We start from the raw sequence: 21,843 nt of genomic DNA on the forward strand, positions 1-21,843 counted from the left end.
TCACAAAATCGCTCATTTATTAGGCACAGTACACAGTATGTATCCTTTTCGTCTCCTTAACTAGTGTTTTTTGTCTCTTCAACACTGCAGATTAAATGAGTTTCTACATCTGGACTACCAGCTATATACACTGTGGCTGAGGTCAGTCTTTGACAGGTGCCTCAAACGAATAAAGGGCACTGTGGTTTCAGGAGTGTGCAGCCCAAACCAAATTTCTGCTTCTGTTTCAGAGGAGGATATGTGGTTATATGGAACAAGGTGTCAAATATGATTCCTTAAATCAATGCAGTCAATGCTAATATATTAAGCTCTGTGTCTGTCTTTCCCTCTTCTCCCAGCCTTCCCCCAGAGCCATCTGAGCCGGGGAGACAGCTCATATTTTATCATGACAAGTCAAAATCCATGCAATCCAGAGCCACTTCACAGGCCAGAATGCATTAAGCAGAATAATAGATGGACTAGGCAAACATACAAGGCCAAGATGCAGGAAGGAGAGATAATCAGATTTTGTCATTGGCCAACAATATGCTCTCAGTCACAGAACTGTTTAATGTTATATAGTTTACAGTTAAAGTATTTATGTACATATGGCTTCACATGAAGAATTACACATACTCTTCAATCCAAAATAGCCATAAAAGAACATTCTTCAAGCAGAGGGGCGAAAATAAGTAATATACATTTTTTTTGTAAAAAAACAAGCTCAACTCAAGGTCCACTTACCTGCTTGTTCGAGAGCTTTTGGCCATCTCGTGCAACCTCATAAGCAGATTGAATTTGCTCAGTTGCCTTGGATATTACATAGATCTCTAGGACTTCTCATCCATGTTGACTTAAAAGTTCATTCTTGACCTTGAAAACAAGACAGCTTTTACAAAGCAAAATCAACCAAGGTCCACTTACATGCTTGTTATGGAAAGCAAATCTTAATGGGGGTTTTGTAAAACTGTTGCTGGACTTTATTAGTAACCACTGACATAAATGGGGTATGATAAATAATAATAAATATCTATCAGGTTGGGTTACTGTGACATAACATCTAGCTGGGCTAGACTTCACCTTGTTGTGAACAAAAGATATTTGTAACAAGGCATACAAGGTGTTTGATTTAGCTCACCATTATGTTTATGTTTATATTTACATTTGGATACAATACCATAAAGTATATTTGCCCACTTTCCATTTAGTTTTCTATTGCCTCTGTAATGTTAGTATCCATATATTATACTGATTCATAGCCTACGTTTTAGATCAATCACCATAAAGATTGTAATATATATATAAAGATGCAAGTCATTGCTCCTTTCCTTATCATTTCAGCAAAAAGCTCTTAACAACCGACTGTACAGATTACCACTACCAGCCCAGCAGCAAACGACAGACAAAGTTAGCAACTATGCTAGCAAGTTAATAGTGGAGCATTTACACTAGCAGCTAAAAAGTGCTACTTTTCAGAGCAGTATTTTTCTTAAGAGTCGATGAAGAGCAAAACAAACCTAAGAAGAAAGTGAATATTAAACAAACATGACTCTTCATACATGTAAATGTTGCTCATAGCTGTGTCAGGCAACTGTTTGCTAACACGTTAGCCGTATCATCTTGTCAAATGTTGTGTTTACACCACACCATCATGTATTATATTGACACACTTGTTGCGATGCCCCCATGTGGCCAAAACATCAATTAATCTCGGTTTAAGGGCCCCTTAATTCTTAGCGGCGCCCCTGTAAATTAGACATTTATGTCATAAATTTTACTACATTACAGAGTGTCCCGTCGCCGGTGTATTTAGCAGCGCTGACATCCTAATACGCCTTTGAAAAGCACCGGTGATGAACATCCACCGGGGTGCTTTGAGTCGTGATGTCCCTGCTTGAGCTGCGTGTGTGTCATCTCTGACGTTACCGGCCCGCCTACATCGCCCTCTGTCTCCCCCAGTGACACAGACACTTTCCGGCAGTGAAGAGCCCGGTCTGCCAGCGTCACGCAGGGGCATCCGTTACTCTTAACGCGAGTCCTCACTGGCATGGACACCGGAGGAGAGCACTGACCATCTACAGGAACCATGCCTACTGTCCTCGGTGGCAAAGGGGAACTTTCCATTGTCTGTTTTCTACTCAGATGCGCATATTCTCAGGTGAGAGGGTGCATGGAGTGTGGATTATAGCCTGTTTATAAAGCAGTTTGAGTACGTCTTTCAGTATTGTTTTTGTTCTTGCACAATATTATGGATGTTTAAAGTCCCTAAATTGTAGCCTACATAGAGTAGGCCTACCTGCAGGTTAATTTTTGAAAGATTACTGAATCCTGAAATAAAATAAGAGAATAAGTCATGTTGTGCATGTTGTCTATCTTCATAAATATTCAGTTTGCAGATTAAAAGTGTTTTCAGATTTTTCTTAAAGGCACTCAACGCAGATTGAAGTGCTGAATAGCAGCTGAAAATGAACATAACTTCAGTAGCCTAATTGCTGATGCTTTAAGAATGTAACAGATGGTTAGTAGTAGTTGGCTTGCATGCTGTTTGTTGCAGGTGTTATGATGGGTTGTGGTTTGTTTGGCCCCGGGGGAATGTTCACTCATCAGGGTATTGCACCAGAGCTGTAGCCTGTGGTGCTAGTTGGTATATGGACGTGTGAAACACATTGCTAATGATGATATCCATAATGGACGTGTTAGTGTAAACCGAGGAAGCAGACAGGGCTTTAGCGTGTGCACTGCCACAGGGAGATAAAATACTAGTTGTCTGTGTTTATGTTTTTCATTTAGTGCCTATGGCCCCATAACTGCCTTGTAGCTGTTTGTGACAGTTTTCACACACACTGTTTTCCATCCGCAGGCTTAGAGTCGAGCCACTCTCAGACACTGACCTTAGTGAGTCATGCATGCAAGAAGAGGCAGTTTCACACACACACACACACACACACACACACACACACACACACACACACACACACACACACACACACACACACACACATGCACGTTTCACTACACATACACATACTTATGCTGCACAGATGGCACAGAAGACAGAGTGGGGCATAAAAGAAAGAAGCAAATCACCTAAATGAAAATGGAATATAGTGTGTAAAGGAAATGTTTAAGGTATGAAATATATATAACTAAGGAGAATGACCATGTAAGTGTTCTGCAGATGAGCTATTATGAATGAGGAACTATATGTGATACTAATTTGTGCTGTGGGATCATCTGTTTTCACACAAAACCCACAGTCAGAATGAAACATATTCCCACATAAATAGAAAGCACTACACAGTTGCACACATAAATGTAAAGTATTAGGTCCTTTATCTTAATGCTTGAGCAACATGGTTCTTGGGTTTCGTGCCAACGAGGTGAATTTGAATTGTGAGCTGAATTGTAAAAAGGGGAGAAACGTAGGGGAGAGAGAGCGGGGTTGCCTGATGCAGATGGAAACCGAAAGTTGCTTGCAGCAGAATCAACATCCGTCTGATCATCTGCAGCTGTGATTTCTAAGATATGAGTCATCAACAAGCTTTCAACCTTCTCTCAACTCTCTCAATTACTGTGTGTGTGTGTGTGTGTGTGTGTGTGTGTGTGTGTGTGTGTGTGTGTGTGTGTGTGTGAGAGACACACTGTAAGATTGACAGTAAAGTGTGACAGCGTTATGAATGTTGCAGCAAAAAGGCGGGAACAGGGTGCAGGAGTTGATTTTTTTTAGTGTACTGTATACGCGTGTATGTTATCTTTGTGAAGGAGACAGAAAGTTCACAACTTTAGCAATGACGGCGCGGATGAAAGAAATGAATGAGTCTATGAGCTGTGCGTGTGTGTTTGTGTACAAGTGCACCGCTTTATTTGCTGTTGAACTTGCGTATGTGTGAATTTTAGATGAAATGGTTTGTGTGCAACAGCAGTTCTTTCTCCATGTGATTGTCTAATTAATAGCTGGGCTTGTGTCTGTTGTTCTGAAGTGTCACAAATCACCTGCCAGTCATAACTTCCTGTGACTTTCTCCTCATTTACCATCACTTTTCTTCTGTTTGCACAGGTAACAAGAAGCCAACACAACTGTGCCAAAGATATTCTGGAGGTAAGGAATTCCTTTTTTTTTCATTGCTTGACTTTGATGATTTTTTTTTTCATTATCAAAAGTAATAGTAATCACAGTAGTGGTAATTGACTTTGAACATGTACAATAATTCAGATTCATCCCTCATTAAATGTATTGAGTTATATTGTGGGGGCTTTTTTCAGCTTTTTCCAGGTTTGAGCCATTGGAAACAGCCATAGAATAAACAAAATAGAATAATTACAGACGATCGTTGCTTAGTGGCAAAAATACCAGCAGCACATAAGACATGGGGCTGCAACTATGGATGTGTTGATTATTTTAATTATTTGATTAGTTGTTTACTTATGAAATGTCAGAAAATAGTGAAAAATGTCCATTTAGATTTCCCAGAATGCAAGGTGACGTCTTTAAATTTCTTGTTTTGTCTGACCAACAGTCCAAAACCCAATAATCTTTCAATAACAGAAAAATAGCAAATCTTAATGTCTGAGATGCTGAAATCAGAGAATATATCGTCTATCTATCGATCAACTAATCAATTAATCAACCAATCTTCTCAGGTCTAATCTCATAGGGTTTCTACCTATTTTTCCTATTATGTTTGAGGTTTTAGATTGCGGAGGATCACTGCTCCCTGTGTCCTGTCAGGCTGTCACCAGTGTGGGACAGATAGGAAGAGCGGAGGAGGAGAATAGAGATACAGAACATGGAGTGGAGAAGGGTGGGAGGAAGATAGCAACACATAATGCTCCACCTGGGAGACCTTGTTGTTGTTTGAGGAGGAAAGGAGTGAGACTGGTGCTGTGTCCTTGGTGACTGAGAGTTAATGAAGTGAAAGGATGAGCAGAGAGAGGAAACACTTGCCCTTGAGGGCTTACTGGAGAGGTGGCAAGTTTGAAGAGGAGGAAGAAAAGCTTTGAGTCACCTGCCAGGTTGATAAAAATGTGTCATCTCATGAGCATCTTTGGATTTAAATAAATGAAACTGGAAACATTCCTTCTAGCAGACTCCAACTAGAGTTAAAGAAGTAATTTGACACTTCTTGATTGAGCGTTAGTTAGAAGAACGATACCACTCTCATGTCTGTATGCTAAATATTAAGCTACAGCCAGCATCTGGTTAGCTTAGCTTAGCATAAACACTTGAACCAGGGGGAACAGCTATCTGTCTGTATGTAACATAATCACACGTTATATACAGTATGTATATATTTTAATGCATACATAAAACAATGTGTAAAATTGACACGTTGTTGTTTTACGGGGGCTTATGTCCCAGACTTTTTTTTGGCTTTTGCTTAGCTAACAGCTACTGGCTGTAGCTTCATATTTAGAGTACAGACATGTAAGTGGTATCAATCTAAGTGTAATTTCCAAAATGCTGAACTATTCCTTTAGATCTCAACAACTCTAGTTGAGTTTGGTGTCTGTTACCACACATTCTGATCCGCACTCAGACCACCGACACACACAAGCACACATACTGTAGGCTACACGTACAAATCCTCAGACAACCCTGCTGAAAAATGTAACCTTTTCCAGAGCTTGGTCACTGTTTCTGTTACTGCTATCCCTCACCCAGTGATCGCCACACACATTACACACTGAACCCCCATGCTTCCACATTAGGACACACAGCTGAGGAACCAGATTATGCTAACATGGTACAAAATCAGTCCATTTTGTCAGCATCCATGAGGCCTGGTTTGTCTGAATGTAACTGCAGGCAATCTAATCAGCAGAGATTATAATCAGAGCAGGAGCAAAGACTGTGCACTGTGGATGCAGAGCTCTCTCCGTGTGGCTGTTTTCCTCTTGTGTACGGTGCAGAGAGAACAAATAAGAAATGGTTTAAATTTTCATAATAGTCCAGGTGTATAATCAAGTGTAATCATCACTTTAATCTTCCGTCAGGGTGAGCAGTGACAACTGCTGTCACTGATATGTGAGAATGCACCAAATGTATTTTAAATATAAAAATAATTATCCTTTGGATAATTTGTAATTTTCAATGTATCATGTTTTAGTAAATACTGTTTTGTTAACTCAAAAGAGCTCAGAGCATTCACACCTCTGGCAAGCCTACATTTATTTATTTTAATTTTTTTTTTTTAATTTTGTATCAACATTTTTGTTGTTGAAATTGGGAGAAGGCAGAATTTTGTTTTGTATGTGAGAATATTAGGGATTTGTTAAAGGATTTGGTGTGAGGGTTAGACCTTATATATATCAGGTTGCTGTAGCACCACCTATAAGTGAACTACCATCCACTTTTGTAGGATGGGTAGGCGTCCCTATGTGAAATGTAAAATGAGTTTGACTGTAATTGTACAATGCGTTCAAGAATTAAATATGGTTGCAGCTAAAAATAGTTTTCATAATAAATTAATGTATTGCTGATTCACTAATCTTTCAGTTTGTAAAATGTAAAAAATAGTCGCAAATGTACATCACAAGTTAACTGAGCATGAACTGAATGTAGTCAATTAACTTTGATAAGAAATACAGAAAAGCAAGAACATCTTCACATTCAAGAGATTGTAACCAGCAAATGTTCAGTATTTTTCTTGTATACGTATATTAAACTTGTCAGTCTAGTGAAACTCAGACCGGTCCTCTTGGAATGCAAAATCATGCCATTTCTAGAAAGGGTATTAGATCACATTTTCAGCCTATACTGTGTAATTGGTTCACAAACAAAACAAATGGAGCCAGGGTCTTTAATTTGCTCACTGAGTGCACACAGCCATACACAACTTCACTTTCCAAAAGAGAAAAGAGCTGTGAAACATACAAAAATAGCTTAAAAAAATATAGCAGATACTTGAAATACCTGGAAAAAGATACAGCTGGAGATCAATCAAAAAGAAACAAAATGATTGCAGAGGAATCTTGACACAGCTGCAAAGTACACACTCCCACACCAACCATGTAACACTAGACACTGAGAGTAACCCATATTTATCACAGTCACACTCCCCCTGGTGGGAAGAAACAGTGCTGATAACAAGTGTCAGCTGTCAAATGAGGCTCTATGTATGTAAGTAAATGGGAGAGATAAGTTGCTCTTAAATTAAAAGAAAATGAAGAAAGTTCAGGGAACTGATTTAGGATGGCTGGAGTTTCTGTATGTTTACAACATCAATCACCGTGAAGTCTCACAATTCACCTTTGACCCTCCCCCCTTCTGTTGCACAGGACATGACTCAGTCCTGGCCGTCCCAGCAAGCCTTAGGGGGTGACTGGGCCCAACGAATCCTCTACAACCCTAAGGTATGTATGTGTGTTGTATATGTGTTGTTTATCTTTGATAATTAAAGGGGAACTCCCCTAATAAAGTATGTCTACAGGCCTTGGGGATTACTACTGCGTATGTGTATAAAACCAGTTGTGGCTCCAGAGAGAGCAGTGCGAAATCTGATAAATTGCCTTAAGTGATGTCACTTGAGTCAGTGGCAGTTGGGTCTGAAGACAACAAGTTTAAAAATCTGGGGGTGTGGAGTTAGAAAGAAGTGAGCTTACCAGACCTCTGGAACCCGCTCCTAAGCTCTGCTTCAGGCTAGCGGTTCGAGGCTACATTAGCCACTACTAGAATAACACACCCGCATCTCCAAAGCGAACTGTCGTCGGTTAAGTTGCATTGTGGGCAATGTAGGCGGCAGGTTTTGCCAACGAAGAAGAATGCATTGGAAAAAAAGGACAATATCTCTGGTTCTAATGCATCGATTTCTATCCTCTTTTTTTTTTTAACTGCCCATCGTGAGTCCGACAATGTTATACTGTAGTGTAATGCTAAATCAAAAACACAGAAATATGTAAAGCATGAATGAAATTATGAGCATGGCTCCTTTAAAAACACAGATAAAAAAACTGCGTAATAAAATAGAGCTCCATGAATATATGTATATATATATAAAAAACCAAATAAATAAGCATTTAGGTATGTAAATAGAGATTTTTGCTCACTATCTTTTGTTCTCCCTCTTTCCAAAGGAAGCAAAACTACCGACTGCACAGCAAAGGCAAAGTATGTGATAACATTTACTGAGAAGTTTGCTTGTCTGATATGTGCAAAAATGTACAATTGGCGCTCTATTAATATATTGTTTGTCGCCTGGTTTTAAATATGTTCTCTCTCTCTCTCTCTCTCTCTCTCTCTCTCTCTCTCTCTCTCTCTCTCTCTCTGTAAGATCGGGGGGATGTACAGCTGCGAACGACCCGTCACCCTCGCGTGGCACCTCATAAATCGTAAGTGGGTAATGAGGAAACATGATCCACTGAAGGTCACCAAACACAGACAATATAATATATCACACACATAATTTATGTTTTCTTCTCAGCAACTTTTGTAAAATTACAAATCATGAACATCATCGTCAGTACAGTCACAGGGAACAGCATTAAGGAGAGTGCAGGGAAATAGACTTATGGGTCAGCCAACACAGTGTTTCAGGCTACATAACAAGGTCAGGTCAAAGGTCAGTTAACATTCCTAAAGCTGTCAGTTGAGAACGATGTGCTCCTGTTTGTTACCTCTTTACATCCTCCTTTTATGGCGAAACACATGTTCAGTGTTGTAAGCCAACTGCCTGTTCCACATTATCACACGGCCTTTGTGATGTAACATTTTCAAAACATTTGGAAGAAGCCTTTTTTTCACAGATTCTGAGCACTTTTTGCAATGTAACCGAAATGTACTCAATTACATGTATTAACAAGACAGAGATCAGTACAGTATGTAAAGGTCATTTGACACATTGGATGCACATTTGTGAGACTTTGAGAACTGAGTTATCTTTGTTTTTTGAAATATAAACCACATTCTACAATATCTTAACTAACTGTGGATTATGTGTATAAATATCTGTCTAATACAGTCTCTTGGTTTGATTACATTTGCAGAAGCCTACAGAAGCTTATTGTTTTGGAAGTTTATTGTAAAAATAACCCATCATATTTTTTTTTATTTTGATGTAAAGGAACATTTTCAGGATGACTTAAAAGTGTTTAAAACTATGGATGCACCAATCTGATAAGATGGATTTGTAAAAGAGAGCACTGGTATCAAATCAGTACTCAGTATTGGTAGATATCCTGAGTTGCGGTATCAGAATTGGCACTGGGAGAAAAAAAGTCAGTATTGGTGCGTCTTTATTGAAAATCCTAGTGACTGACTGTGTGTTTCGTTGCTTACAGAATGCTTGCTGATGACCTGAAGCTGAGCAGTGATGATGATGACACTCAAAGGGTAGGTGATACTATTTCTTTATTGTTACTGGTTAATAATAATAACAGCAGCATTATTGTTTAGTAAGATTAATTATCCAGTTTCTTGGAGAAAGTCTGAGAGATGAGAGAAAAAAAAGCCCTTCATCTTGATAAACTGCAGGCTTGTGGCAGTTATTTTCAGTTTAACGTTAAAGTTTATTTGGAATTTTTCCATGTAAACATGTTTTTTGAAAGTATATAAAAGTAATTATAATGTTGTAACAGCAATGTAATGTCTTCATATGTTATATGTATTACTGGAAGATGCATATTTTGTAAGATAGCAGTGTCTTCTTATCCCATGTGGGATGGGACAAATATTAGGTATGGCAGAAATAATAACTAACAAATTAAGTAACTAAGTAGTTTTGATCTAAGCTGGACATATCTTCATGCTATTGTGCATGCTTAAGAAGGCAAACAGACAGTGGAAGAGAGTGGGAGTGAACAGAAAAAGAAAGTGTAAGACAAAGCGAAAAAGAGACTATGACTGGATTGTTTGGCAGCTCCTGCTGAAGGATGCCTGTTTTTCTGGTAGTGTTTAATTGTGTGCACACACACCCATACGCAGTTTGGCACAACTGCTAGTAAGGATATTAAGACAGCAGAGGTAAAACATTGAGTGTAGCCAGCTGTACATTATGCTGCTGTGGTAGATAATTACTTACTGTTGTTTTGTTCTGTGTCCCTGAAGGTAACTCATGAGTCAGCTTCCTGGGATGGACACAGGTACTCTATTACACATATCATGTGTGTATATTGTGGATATGAGCTTTGGATGTTTGTCTGTAAACATAAGTTAAACTGTGAATAACAACAGTATCTGTCTGCCTGCCTGCCTGCCTGCCTGCGTGCGTGCGTGCATGCCTGCGTGACGTGTGTGTGTGGGCTGCGCTCGGCTGTGTACGTACACTGACCCCTCTCTGATGTGTGTGTGTGTGTGTGTGTGTGTGTGTGTGTGTGTGTTGACTGACAGCCTGTCAGCACAGCGAGTGCACACACATGGCAGGCGGGTGAGACATTCCAGCTCAGACTCTTCAGGCTCGGACTCCACCGCTGAGTCGGGCAGCAGCAGCCTTCACTCCCGGAGCCCCAGCCGGAGCCCAGACGTTCTCCCAGATCCTGCGTCGCCTGCCAACACGCAGCCACCGTGCAACAGCAAGGAGGTACCAACGCTGAGCCACAGCCTCCTCTTCTTCTGCTCTCTATCTTCTCTGTCGATGCCTAGCCTGTCTGTCTCTTCCTCGGGTAAATTCTCTGCAGGGAGAGGTGGCCTCGAGGCAGTTGACGGCAGGTGTGGGGAGGGACAGAGGAATGAGGAATGCATATGAGTTGTAGAGGAGGAGGGTAAGGGGCAGAGGTAGCTTTGGGATATAGTGCCCGGGTGTCATGTCAACAGGTCCAGTTTTAAAGAGGAAAGCCCTCAGGAGGTGGAAGTCATCAAGACTCGAGTTCATGTTTACATCTACAGCATTATCTTAGATAACTAGTGAATGGGTCACTTAGTGCTGAGGTGTGGAGTGTGGTAGATATGACGGGCTTTGTGGGTGTTGAGACGTGTACTATGTGTGGAATGAAGGGGAAACCTGCTTCTCTTTTATGAATGGAAGGCCCTGTACGACATAGTGGACTGTATTACTAAACATGCACTACATTGGGCCCCTATAGAGAGGGAGGGAGTGGAGTGTGTGTTTGGGGGTGGTGAGGCGGAGGGGTGCACACCATGTGTTTTTCATTTACGTGGACTGTTTAAATGTCTCCCAAGGAAGAGATGGGGGTTGGAGTTATGGAAGCAGCGAATTCAGAGTTCCAGGTATTGGGAGAAAGAAGGAGGGACAGAAAAGAAGGAGGGAGGGCAGTTGAGACGGTACAAGAGATGCAGTGTCTTCTCTGGAAAGAGGGCGAGGGATGTGGGGAGGGGGGTCACTGTTTGACTTGAGGAGTAGAGGTTTAATTTAGTTCCTGGTCAGCAACGAGAGAAAGCGAGAACGCGAGAACGCGAGAGAGAGAAAGAAGTTTGCTCTCCAGCCGTGAGTATCCTCTTTGTTTTTTTTCTATTTAGTAGAAACTTCTGCTTTCTCATGTGTTTGTCTCATTTTTGGTTACCAAGCCAGTTGTTAAGCAAACATTAAGTGAGTCATTTGGCATAATTGGATGGGGGTTGAGCTACTGTAAGCACAGATGTGCGCTGTGAGACCATGTAGTAAGTAGGCTATTGAAAGGAGGTTATAATGTCAGTTGGAATTTTTATCACACTTTTTCGACATGAGTCATTATCCAGATTCGGGTTGTAGGAGTTTAAATTGTTTTAATCGCAGCTGAGTCAGTGAGGTATTTGTTATGTGCAGTAAGTGATATGTGTCATTCCTCACATGGTTAAATGTCTCTGCTTGCACCTTGTTATCTCTGAACTAGTACAGAAAAAGACGTGTACAGTGGAGTGTAACAAGTACATTTGCTCACATGCCGCACTTAAGTACAATTTTGAGGTACTTGTACTTTACTCAAGTATTTATTTTTTCTGTTACTTCACACTTCTACTTCACTACTTTTATACATATATATTTCAGAGCTTAAGTAATTATGATTTTTCAACTTTCAAATGATCCCCTTTTTAAATTATGATACATGCTGTATGTTCCCTGCAGAAATGTCCTTATCAAGTCATTTTAGTCCATAATTGAGTCCTCTTGGACTTCTTATTTTCTTAAAAAGTGAAAAAAATCCACCAGCGCAGTAAGAATATTTTAGCAGGTTTTCATTGCAAATCAATTTGTTTCGAGTATTTTTTTTAAATCAAGTTTTTCATAATTCTAGTAAAGAAAAGCACTTTATACTTTCTTGATTCAGTTAATTCTTTAGACAGGTTTGTTTGAATTAAAAACACACTCTTTCTGCACAAACAAAAATTTTCAGGAGCCAATTGTAGCCAGAATTGTCTTTCTAATATTTGGGCTTTTGAACAGAGACTGAACTCCTTAACAGTGTATGAAGTAATTAAAATTAGCTGTTCCGTACACATTAATACATCAGTAATAATAGTCCAATAATACAATCTATATATGACTATGCAATGGAACATTCTTCTGTACTTTTGAAACTGGGTAGGTTTTGTTGAAAATACTTGACTCAGATTTTTAAGCCTCACTATTAGATTCATCTAGTTTATGATTTAATATTTAATTTTGTTTTGTGTGCTCTTTTAAGACTGATCACCCCTCTGCGGCCCAGTGGCAGTTGGATAAATGGCTAAAGAAGTCCCGGAACAAATCTGCCAGCAGTGACCAGGATCCCTCCCAGAGCATTGCAGGACGCCTTCCCTCTCCTCACACTCAAAGAGCCCCATCTCCAGCCAGGTCCTGGGACAGCAATCGGGAATACAGCCCTAGCCAAAGCCCTATTCCCAGCCCACAGTTTAATTACAGCCACAACAACAGCCCCCTACCTAGCCCTGGTTATAGCTACTGCCCTAGCCCCAGCCCATTTCCCAGCACATGCCAAAGTCCCAGCCCTAGCCCAAGGCACAATCCGATCCCTAGCCCGGTTCCAAGTGTATGCCCCAGTCCATGTGGGAGCCTGAGAGCAAGCCGTAGCCCCAGTCCTATACCTAGAGACCCTCCAAGAAGACCCAGTCCCAGTGTACCTGCTCCTTCCAGGGTCCGGCACTACCCCGAGGTTCGGACAACACAACCTAGCCTAACAACCAATCCCCACAGGACAAAAAATAGGACTACTCCATTGCCTTACACCGACACGAAAAGCAAGCCTAAAAACAGTACTCATCTTCAGCCAACTCACCAGCACAGGTCCAAGACTCGACCCACAGAGGACCAAGACCAAAGCAAACCCAAGGCTTCTGCTCTTTTAAACTCTAACCAGAGTCACGGCCACAAACCTAGACCTAAGCCTAACTTTCATCCAAGTTCTAAACAGCTCTCTGAGGCTCCCAAAGCCAAACACACATCACATTTAGAGCAAATCCAGAGTAGCAGATCCAACCACAAGCCCAGGCCTTCATTTCAATCTAGCTTACAACATAGCCCCACAACAGCTAAGCACTTAATTCTCACTAGTCGTGAAACCAACTCTGATCATAGTTCTCATTCCCAATCTACCTCTAAAGCTGCTACTAAATCTAATACTGGGTTGAACCCTAGATCAACAACCAGCCTTAAACATAGGGCCAAGTCTTCTGAGGCTACAGCGCCAAACTCTGTGCATGTTGACCTTACAAAAACAACACAAAAGAAACCCCAGTCCAAGGAACAGGAGGTGGAACACAGAGGAGATCATTTGACCCAAGCAGAGGGGAGAAAACACGAGAGAAAAGAGGACAGACATCAGGAAAAACAACCAGGGAAACAGGAGAGAAAGGAAGACAGGAGGCTGGCGGAGGAGCAGCTATTGAGACGTCCCTGGATCCAGAGTTCGGCAGAAGAAGAGGAGGAGGAGGCAGAGGAGGAGGAGGGAGTGATAGAGAGGCAGAGGAGGAGAGAGGAGACTGCAAGAGGGGAAAAGAGGAGGGGGAGGGAACAGCAACATAGACGCGAATGGCAAACAGTCCAGGCCAAACAAAGACTGCCTACCAACACTGAGCGACACCGCATTCAAGACAACTCACACCACCAGGGAAGGACAAAAAAGGGAGGGAGAAGTGAGGAGGAGAGAGAGTTGCAGCAAGACCCATCACCTCCTCTGTCACGTTCCCCAACTCCTCACAGACCATCCTCCTCGCCCTCTGCCTCAACCTCTTCAAATTCAGATTCAGAATCGGAATATCAGGCTCCGATCACTAAAGTTCCAGCAGACTCCACCTCTCACAAGAGACTCCCCAAGAGAGGGCAACTAGGCCCAGGCAGGCCTGACGCCAACAGGCCGAAGGTGGTGCACCCCAGAGGACCAACCTCAGGTAATCCAAGTGAGGGGCAGCAGAGTGAGGGGAAGCAAAGACTCTACACCCTGGTCCCGTTCGGGCGTGGTGAACAAGCTACAGCGCCTTCCCAGCGAGGGCTTAGAAATCTGGTGGTGCAGATAGACCTCTGTCTTCTCAAAAGGGTCCCGGACAGCACTACTAGTTCCACTGTTAAAAAACCCTCCTCTTCCTCCTCTTCATCAACCAAGGATAAGCAAAGAGAGACTATGAAACACCTGTACGTCCCTGAGACTGTGACGAAAGACAGTAAAAGGAAACGCAAGGTAGACAACATGCATATTTACCCTCTTCTCTGTTGAATTTGATGTGTACGTTTGCATGCATAAATATGAAAGCAATGATACAGGCTTGTTCTTCAAAGCATGCGGATGTGTGTTTGTGTGTGACCAGTTGGAGAATGGTGTGTCACAAAGTGAAAGCAAGAGGAGTATTCCGTATGCAAATGACCTCTCAGGCCACACAGAGTCTTCATCTCACACAGCTGAGCGCAACTTTGTGACCGAGACCACACACAACGGGTGAAAAAACAACAACTAAACACACCACTTTGTCTCACATACACATGTGCAATCATACTGTATCCACAAATACAATAAGCATATTTACACCCCATGTGTGTTCGTGTACGTGCAGGTACTTGGAGGAGTACTTGGACAGCAAGAGGCCATTGTCTCCCCTGTCTCCCCTGTCTCCACTGTCCGACAGCCCGGAGTCCACCAAGCCTCCCCTCAAAACAAAGACTTCAGAGCAGCATCACGTCCATGTCCACAAAAACAGAGACAAGAATAGAGATTCTGCTATAAAGGTGATACAACTAAAGCACTTGTTTGTATCATCCCAACTTCATTCCTCACAGTCTTTTGGTTTATTTCACCTCTTTTTCTTCACTTTTGCACTCAGCCCAAGATGGAGGTGGAATGTGTCAAAGTGTCAAGACAGCCCCAACCACCACTCGAGTCCTGGGGCCCTGCAGGACACAGGGGGACCGTGCCAAACAATGAAACGTAAGCATCACTGCATAGCCTGCACTGCTTGATGTTTGTTAGATACTAGTCTGGATCAACAGAATTACATTTCCAGGATAATTGTCTGACATCCGGCGCCACCTTCCGCTCTCTGTGTGTTGCCGTTCTCAAACTGTGTTCACAACAACAAACTTCGAGCTAGCAAGCTACACGCTGAAAATTGCAAATTTTGAAGAAAACTTGGATCGTGCAGCAAGGCTGGCCTGCTTGGTTCTTTTAGGGATTGATTGTAAAGATTTACAAAGAATATGTTTTATGGCATTTACTATCTAACTGGGATGTTTTGGGACCGATTGGTGGGATTGCAATGGGCGAAGTACACGCGGCGATACACTGGTGAAAGCAAATTATGTTTAACCATGTATCCAGCTGATTTAAATAGCTCACATTACTGTACTGTGTAATCAGTTAACTTTATTTATTTTGTATGTGGCATTTTTTCTTTTGCGGGGTGCAAATGTTCCACCAAAACAAGTTCCTTCCCGAGACTATTTTGCAGAGCCATTGTCGTTGCATCCGGAGCTTAGCGCCGCCGAAGACGATTGTGATTGGTTTAAAGAAATGCAAACAACCCAGAGCGTTTTTTTCTCCTATCCCAGAATGTATCTGTGGTGTAGCCAGACCTTACCCCACAGCGCTGTGGAGATAGGTCTGGCAACACGAGACTAGTTAGATACACACTCACCAGACAACTGTCTGTTGTGACTTACTGGTGACAAAAAAACACTACAACTGTACTGTACTCATGTTTTTGTATTTCTGTCCATCTTAGTCCGCACCATGCTGAGTACTACTTACATGAAGCTAAAAGGATGAAGCACCGTGCCGACGCAATGGTGAGTCCTTTATCTTTAACTGAATATAAATTGTCGACAGTTAAGCAAAACTGGGATGTTGTACAATCATTGAAGAAATATTCTGACATTTTTGGGGAAATACAACCAATTGCTTTGTGACTTGGAGTAAGATGAGACGTTTGGCAACATTTTAATGTCTATGTGTTCAGTATGTAAGGACACAAAACTTTATTTACACAGTACATTTGTTTTCAGGTAAGATACAAAGTGCTTCACAGAGAAACATAAGATACTGTCTATATAAAGTATATGTATACACTTGGTCAACCAGAAAGCCTCCGTCACATAACCTATACTTTTTGATAGGTTCCTATTGGATAAGCAAGTCAGAGAGGTATTGTGAAACAAGGTCATATAGGGCTTTAAAAAAGAGAAGTCATTTTTTTTCTTTTTCTTAGAATTACTTAGAATTGTGTAATCAAGTAGTCAGCCAACAGCCTTTTAGGTAGACCAGCAAGGAGGATGCTGCATGAGTCTAACAAACATAAGATACATTCAGCCGTTTCACCCTGTGTGCAGTTTTTGTGCTAAGCTAGGCTAAACACCTCCTGGATAAATCTCTCTACTGCGCAGAGCTGAAGTAATTTTCAGCTAATTCCTGCTTGTTTTAGACATTTAAGGCTACAATATGCAAGTATTGATGTAATATTTACTCTCTATATTACTTAAAGGTTGGATTTCTTATTTCCAGGTGGACAAACTGGGGAAGGCTGTGAATTACGTTGATGCTGCTCTCTCCTTCATGGAATGTGGGAAAGCAATGGAGGAAGGGCCACTAGAGGCAAAGTCTCCTTATACCATGTACTCAGAGACAGTGGAGCTTATTAGGTATACTGCACACTCATGCAAAAACAGAAGCAAGTAATTTGGATTTGAGAGACAAACAGACACTCACAGATACATATACATGAACTGCAGCTCCATTTTAACAGTCCTGTGTCTTAAGGTACGCAATGAGGCTGAAGAGCCACTCTGGCCCTGGGGCGAGACAGGAAGACAAACAGCTGGCGGTTCTGTGGTGCGTATGTCATTTCCTCTGTTTACGCCACATCTATCATCACTCTGAAGGACCTGTACTTTGAGGAGGATTTGTGATCCATCTGAGTCTCCTTGACATGTGCTTGTGTTGTCCACAGTTTCCGGTGCCTTGCCCTCCTTTACTGGCAAATGTTTCGTTTAAAGAAGGACCATGCACTGAAATACTCCAAAGTTCTTCTGGACTACTTTAAGGTATATCTAAAAAAAAAAAAAAAAAAAAAAAGTCTGAGGTGCCATTTACATAGAGACATTAACATAAAGTACATTTTTATTGTCCTTTCAAGTTTGTGGTAGAATGTAAACATTTGGGTTTGGATGACTTATGGTGTCATTACAGACTTCTCCCAAAGTGCCTTCTACACCACCCTGTTGGAGTGACTCTGGGAAGTAGGTGGATAATTACTTCTGCATATTACAGGCTCTCTGTTTCATTAGCTTGCATTCCAGCCACTGAACCTTCATTGATCACCACCACTTTGTGTACGTGTTTCCACTTCCAGGGATACAGGAGGACCCCCTTCTTCACTCTCACCCAATGCCAAACACCTGGGACGGGGTTCACACGGGGGCAACACCTTCCCCTCTGTTATAAGCATTCCCCAACGTATCCACCAGATGGCAGCAAATCACCTGAACATTACCAACAGTGTCCTGTACAGCTATGAGTACTGGGAGGTGGCAGACAACCTCGCACAGGAGAATAAAGGTACACAGACACATCCAATGTTTGAGATGGATTTACATTACCACATTGTGTCAAACAAAGATGTTTTAAGAGCACGGTCTGTCTTCCTTTTTCATTACAGAGTTCTTCAACTACTTGAATACGTTGTCTGGGCCATTGACTCTTCACAGTAGCATTGCTAACGCTGTCCAATACACCAGACAGGCTCTTCAGTGGATACGCATTAGTGCCAAACTTAACTAACGACGGAGAGGATTTACTGTAACCTGCCCACTGGATCTCCAGGTCTTGTTTAGAAGAGACAAAACTCTCTATGCAGCTGACAGGATAGCACTGATACCTACTGAGCTGTGTGAAATGGAGGTGGATGAAATCCCATGGAGCCTGATCATCCTCATAGGATGTTGGGGTGCTTACTGTGTGCAAAACCTTCTGAAGGAGCAGTCTTTTAACTTCTCACAGATGAACTACATGCACCTTATTCCTCATCATTGGATTAATCTCAAGAGTTGTGTGTGCTATGGATTTGAAGTCTCTAATCGTTTGCCAAATGTCCCACAGTGACAGGACTCTCATACAGTACAGTTCCATGTGCATCTTCAAACTTTTCATACTTCAGATTTAATTATTAACCAGTGGACTGTTTCTCTGCTGCCAAAACAGGAGAAGATGCTAAAAAAATAGACCAATCAATCATATACCACTTTCTCTAAAGTAGGAAATGTGTCTGCATCTTTTTCTAATGAAGGTTTTAATGACTCTTCTTTTTAAATATCTTGTATGTGTTTTTACTGTGCAATATTTGATGGATTATCTGTTTTTAGAAAAAAAATAAAAAAGAACAATAACCGGAGAAAGAAAAATGTTGGCTAGTTTAGTTGCCAACAGCCAATGTCCCTTTTATGCAAATTTTATTTTTGTCCCTGTTTTGAGTATGGGATTATATAATTTAATGAATAATGAAGTTGAAGATGTCACTTACTTTTTGGTATATGTATTGTCTTAGGTCTAGTTCAGGAGTATGCATTTTAAATGTCCAGCTTCTTACAGTATGAGTGACACAGATAACACAGCATCACTATCAAGGTGATAATCTTTTACCTCTAATTTTGGTTATTTTCCATGTTTTAAAGGTGCCCTGCCACACGTATTTCATTACTTTGTGGTAATGTCTGAAGTTCTACCATGGACTCTGTAACATTTTTTGTGGAAAAAATGCCTTGGTTACCTTGTTTCAAGCCATTCTAGCGTGGTATAGAAAGCCTGCAGGAAGACTCAGCTCGATTTGTGCCAGTTCTCATTAATATTCAACGAGCTAAGCTGCTTGACTCTGATTGGCTAACAGCTAGCCAATGAGAGCCTGGCTATCAGCATCCTTTACCCAGCGCAACTGGGCGAGCTCATGAATAGTAATGAGCTCAGGCAACACCATGTCAGACTGACCTGCTTTTGTAATTGGCCTGATTTCTCCGCTTATTTCTTTTCAGTGGCTAGAGCTGACAGAGGAGGGAGCAGTTCATTTTCACATTCACGACATAACACAAACACATACGGACCTAACATATTTCAAAAAATACAAATAAAAACGGTTTTGTGTGACAGGGCACCTTTAACTGAAGGCTTACAATGTTATCTGTGAGTCAAGACCTTCTTCAAATCATCAGCCCAAAGACCTCTTAAAAATCAGGGTGTTTTGTTTCACCCTGTGAAAGAGTCAGCCAGACAATCAAACTGAATTGCCATTTTACTTTCATTAATTTTCTTTAAATTATTTGAATTGCTCAACAAATAAAATATGTGGGCAGTGATTCAGAGCTATGAAATTGTGACATTTTTCAGATACAGGCATGCACACAGTCAGACTTTTGCATAATTATTGGTAATTGTTTATGAACAAGGATGCCCCCAAAACACAAAGTGATCCCATGGCCCCCTGTGCCTGCAGCAAACCTAGTCTCTAAAACACAATGCACAGCTTTCTCCCTGAAAAACACTCACCCATCAATGTTTGGGAGAATCATCCCACTGAATATCCTGCTCTTGTTGTCTCACAGTGTTGTTTTTTTTATTTCATGATCATAAACTTTGTAGGCAGGGTGTTAAATCAATCATTCATGTGTTAATGTGTTGATGCATTAGTTTTGGAAAGGAAGAGGCTCCTAGGTTGTTTACTCTCTCTCTGGCTTTATTTCTATCACTGACACACAAACACTATACAGTCTAAATGACAGTGTGTGAGTCAGACTCATTAGTCAGCCCAGTTGTGCAGAGATCTCCCTCTCTCTCTCTCTCTACACACACTCACACATTCATCAATCACTCTCTGACTATCCATCACTGCAACTATACTTCCTGCTACACCAACACAGTCTCAAGTCGCGCATGAAACTTCAGCATCCGATGTCTGGTACCATAGCAACAGAGAACAACCAATAAGGGGGCTCTTCGGGCCACGACAAACCTTGGGTCAATAGCATCCTGGTGTTTTTGTTTCTGTGAAATGGGGTTTGTTGCAAACTAATCTAATGTTCCTTCCCTGTATTATGACCTAGGCTACTTTATTCCACTGTCCTTAATTTAAAGATGACTGTTATGTAGGCTACAATTAAGTATGCCTATATGCCATTTGATTTAACATCAAGTAAATCAACCAATGTCTTAATGCTCTTTGCACTTTACCCTTTGTTGTCTTAATTGATCTAAAAAGCTAGATCATTCATGTGTCAATTAGTCTAAATCAAAGCAGGCACTGGTATACAAAAAATGCTCCTAGGTTGTAGCCTGCCGTTTCTGTCTGCATGACCTTATTTTACTCAATGATAATTTAATTCGTTCAATGAGCTGCTGACTAACGTGGAAATGCACAGAAGCCGTGACAAGTGACACAAGTGTGCTATTTTTTTTTGGGAAGACTGTACATGGTTATTACTGTCTGCGGACCACCATGATTACAGCCTGCCGTTACGCTGCTGGCTCGTTCAATCTGCACGTGCCTCTGCGTCACGGCCGTTAGTTTCTGTATGCCGGGCCGTCTGAGGACAACCCTGCTCAGAGCCAGACAGTACAAATACCGGGAAAAAATCCTAGACTAGGCGGTTGATCGACTGTCTACCGCAGGAAAGCAGGAGGTGTGCGCGCCCTGTGAACACAAACATCCTGATTTAGCTAAGCCGCAGGGACACATTTCAAAAGGTGAACAATCTGTCAGAGTGCGATAACCAACGGTTACTTCTACATCAAAAAGCTTCACACCAACGTCTCTCTTGGTCGTGTCGAGCCCATTGAGTAAATCGGGTCGGAAGTATCAGAGTGGGTGGTTTAAAACTGTACAAAGCTTCCAAGAGCTATTTTATATAGTCAGTTCAGGTGACATGCACTCACTTGCCCGCATAGTGGCAGCATTACAACACAACTTGAGGCTAACCGGGATGAGCTTACACAAGTGAACCGGAAATTCGGCGTATTTTGTTTTTGAAAATAAAATACAGGTGTTTTTGCTAGTCAAAATATAAGTAACATTTCTGAACTTAACTAGCCAAAAGGGAATGGTCCGACCAAAATATATGTACACAAATATGCACAACTATATGTATGTTAGAGTTCAGCCTATGATGATGTCTTAACTTGTATTATGTAGAAACATTATATAGATTTATTTTCAGATGTGAATTTCATAGCATGTTTGTTTTCCGATTTTTTACAAAAGTGTGGACATTTATTTAGCTGTCTATACTCAGTTTCTACATCAACACCTTTTTGGTTATCCAAGCTTTGTGCCAGTTGACTTCAATAGGAGTAGAAGAAAGCTATGTCTGATGACCTAGTAACATAAGTACACATTTACTATGGCAAATGCCTACTGCCTGCAGGACAGCACTGTATATGTGTGTGATAACACATCAATGTTATGTTGTTTTGCTCTTTAACCCAACATTTTCTCCACAACATTTTATGAGCATTCAACACACTCACACACTT

At 41.3% G+C, this 21,843-nt stretch overlaps 1 protein-coding gene across 1 annotated transcript; it reads left to right on the forward strand.

Annotated features, from left to right (window-relative positions):
- The first annotated feature begins 1,956 nt into the window (after positions 1-1,956).
- aff3 (AF4/FMR2 family, member 3) lies at positions 1,957-18,846 on the forward strand. The gene is made up of 19 exons (XM_031294083.2): positions 1,957-2,137; positions 4,037-4,078; positions 7,258-7,332; positions 8,053-8,086; positions 8,250-8,307; positions 9,256-9,307; positions 10,022-10,056; positions 10,304-10,493; positions 12,535-14,523; positions 14,651-14,778; positions 14,894-15,065; positions 15,161-15,264; positions 16,058-16,121; positions 16,834-16,970; positions 17,089-17,160; positions 17,279-17,372; positions 17,518-17,567; positions 17,681-17,886; positions 17,987-18,846. Exons 1-19 carry the CDS (start codon positions 2,066-2,068, stop codon positions 18,106-18,108), a joined length of 3,696 nt encoding a protein of 1,231 aa, XP_031149943.1. The 5' UTR covers positions 1,957-2,065; the 3' UTR covers positions 18,109-18,846.
- The last annotated feature ends 2,997 nt before the right edge of the window (positions 18,847-21,843 follow it).

This window comes from Sander lucioperca, chromosome 8 (assembly GCF_008315115.2).
Source record: "Sander lucioperca isolate FBNREF2018 chromosome 8, SLUC_FBN_1.2, whole genome shotgun sequence".
Lineage (NCBI taxonomy): Eukaryota > Metazoa > Chordata > Actinopteri > Perciformes > Percidae > Sander > Sander lucioperca.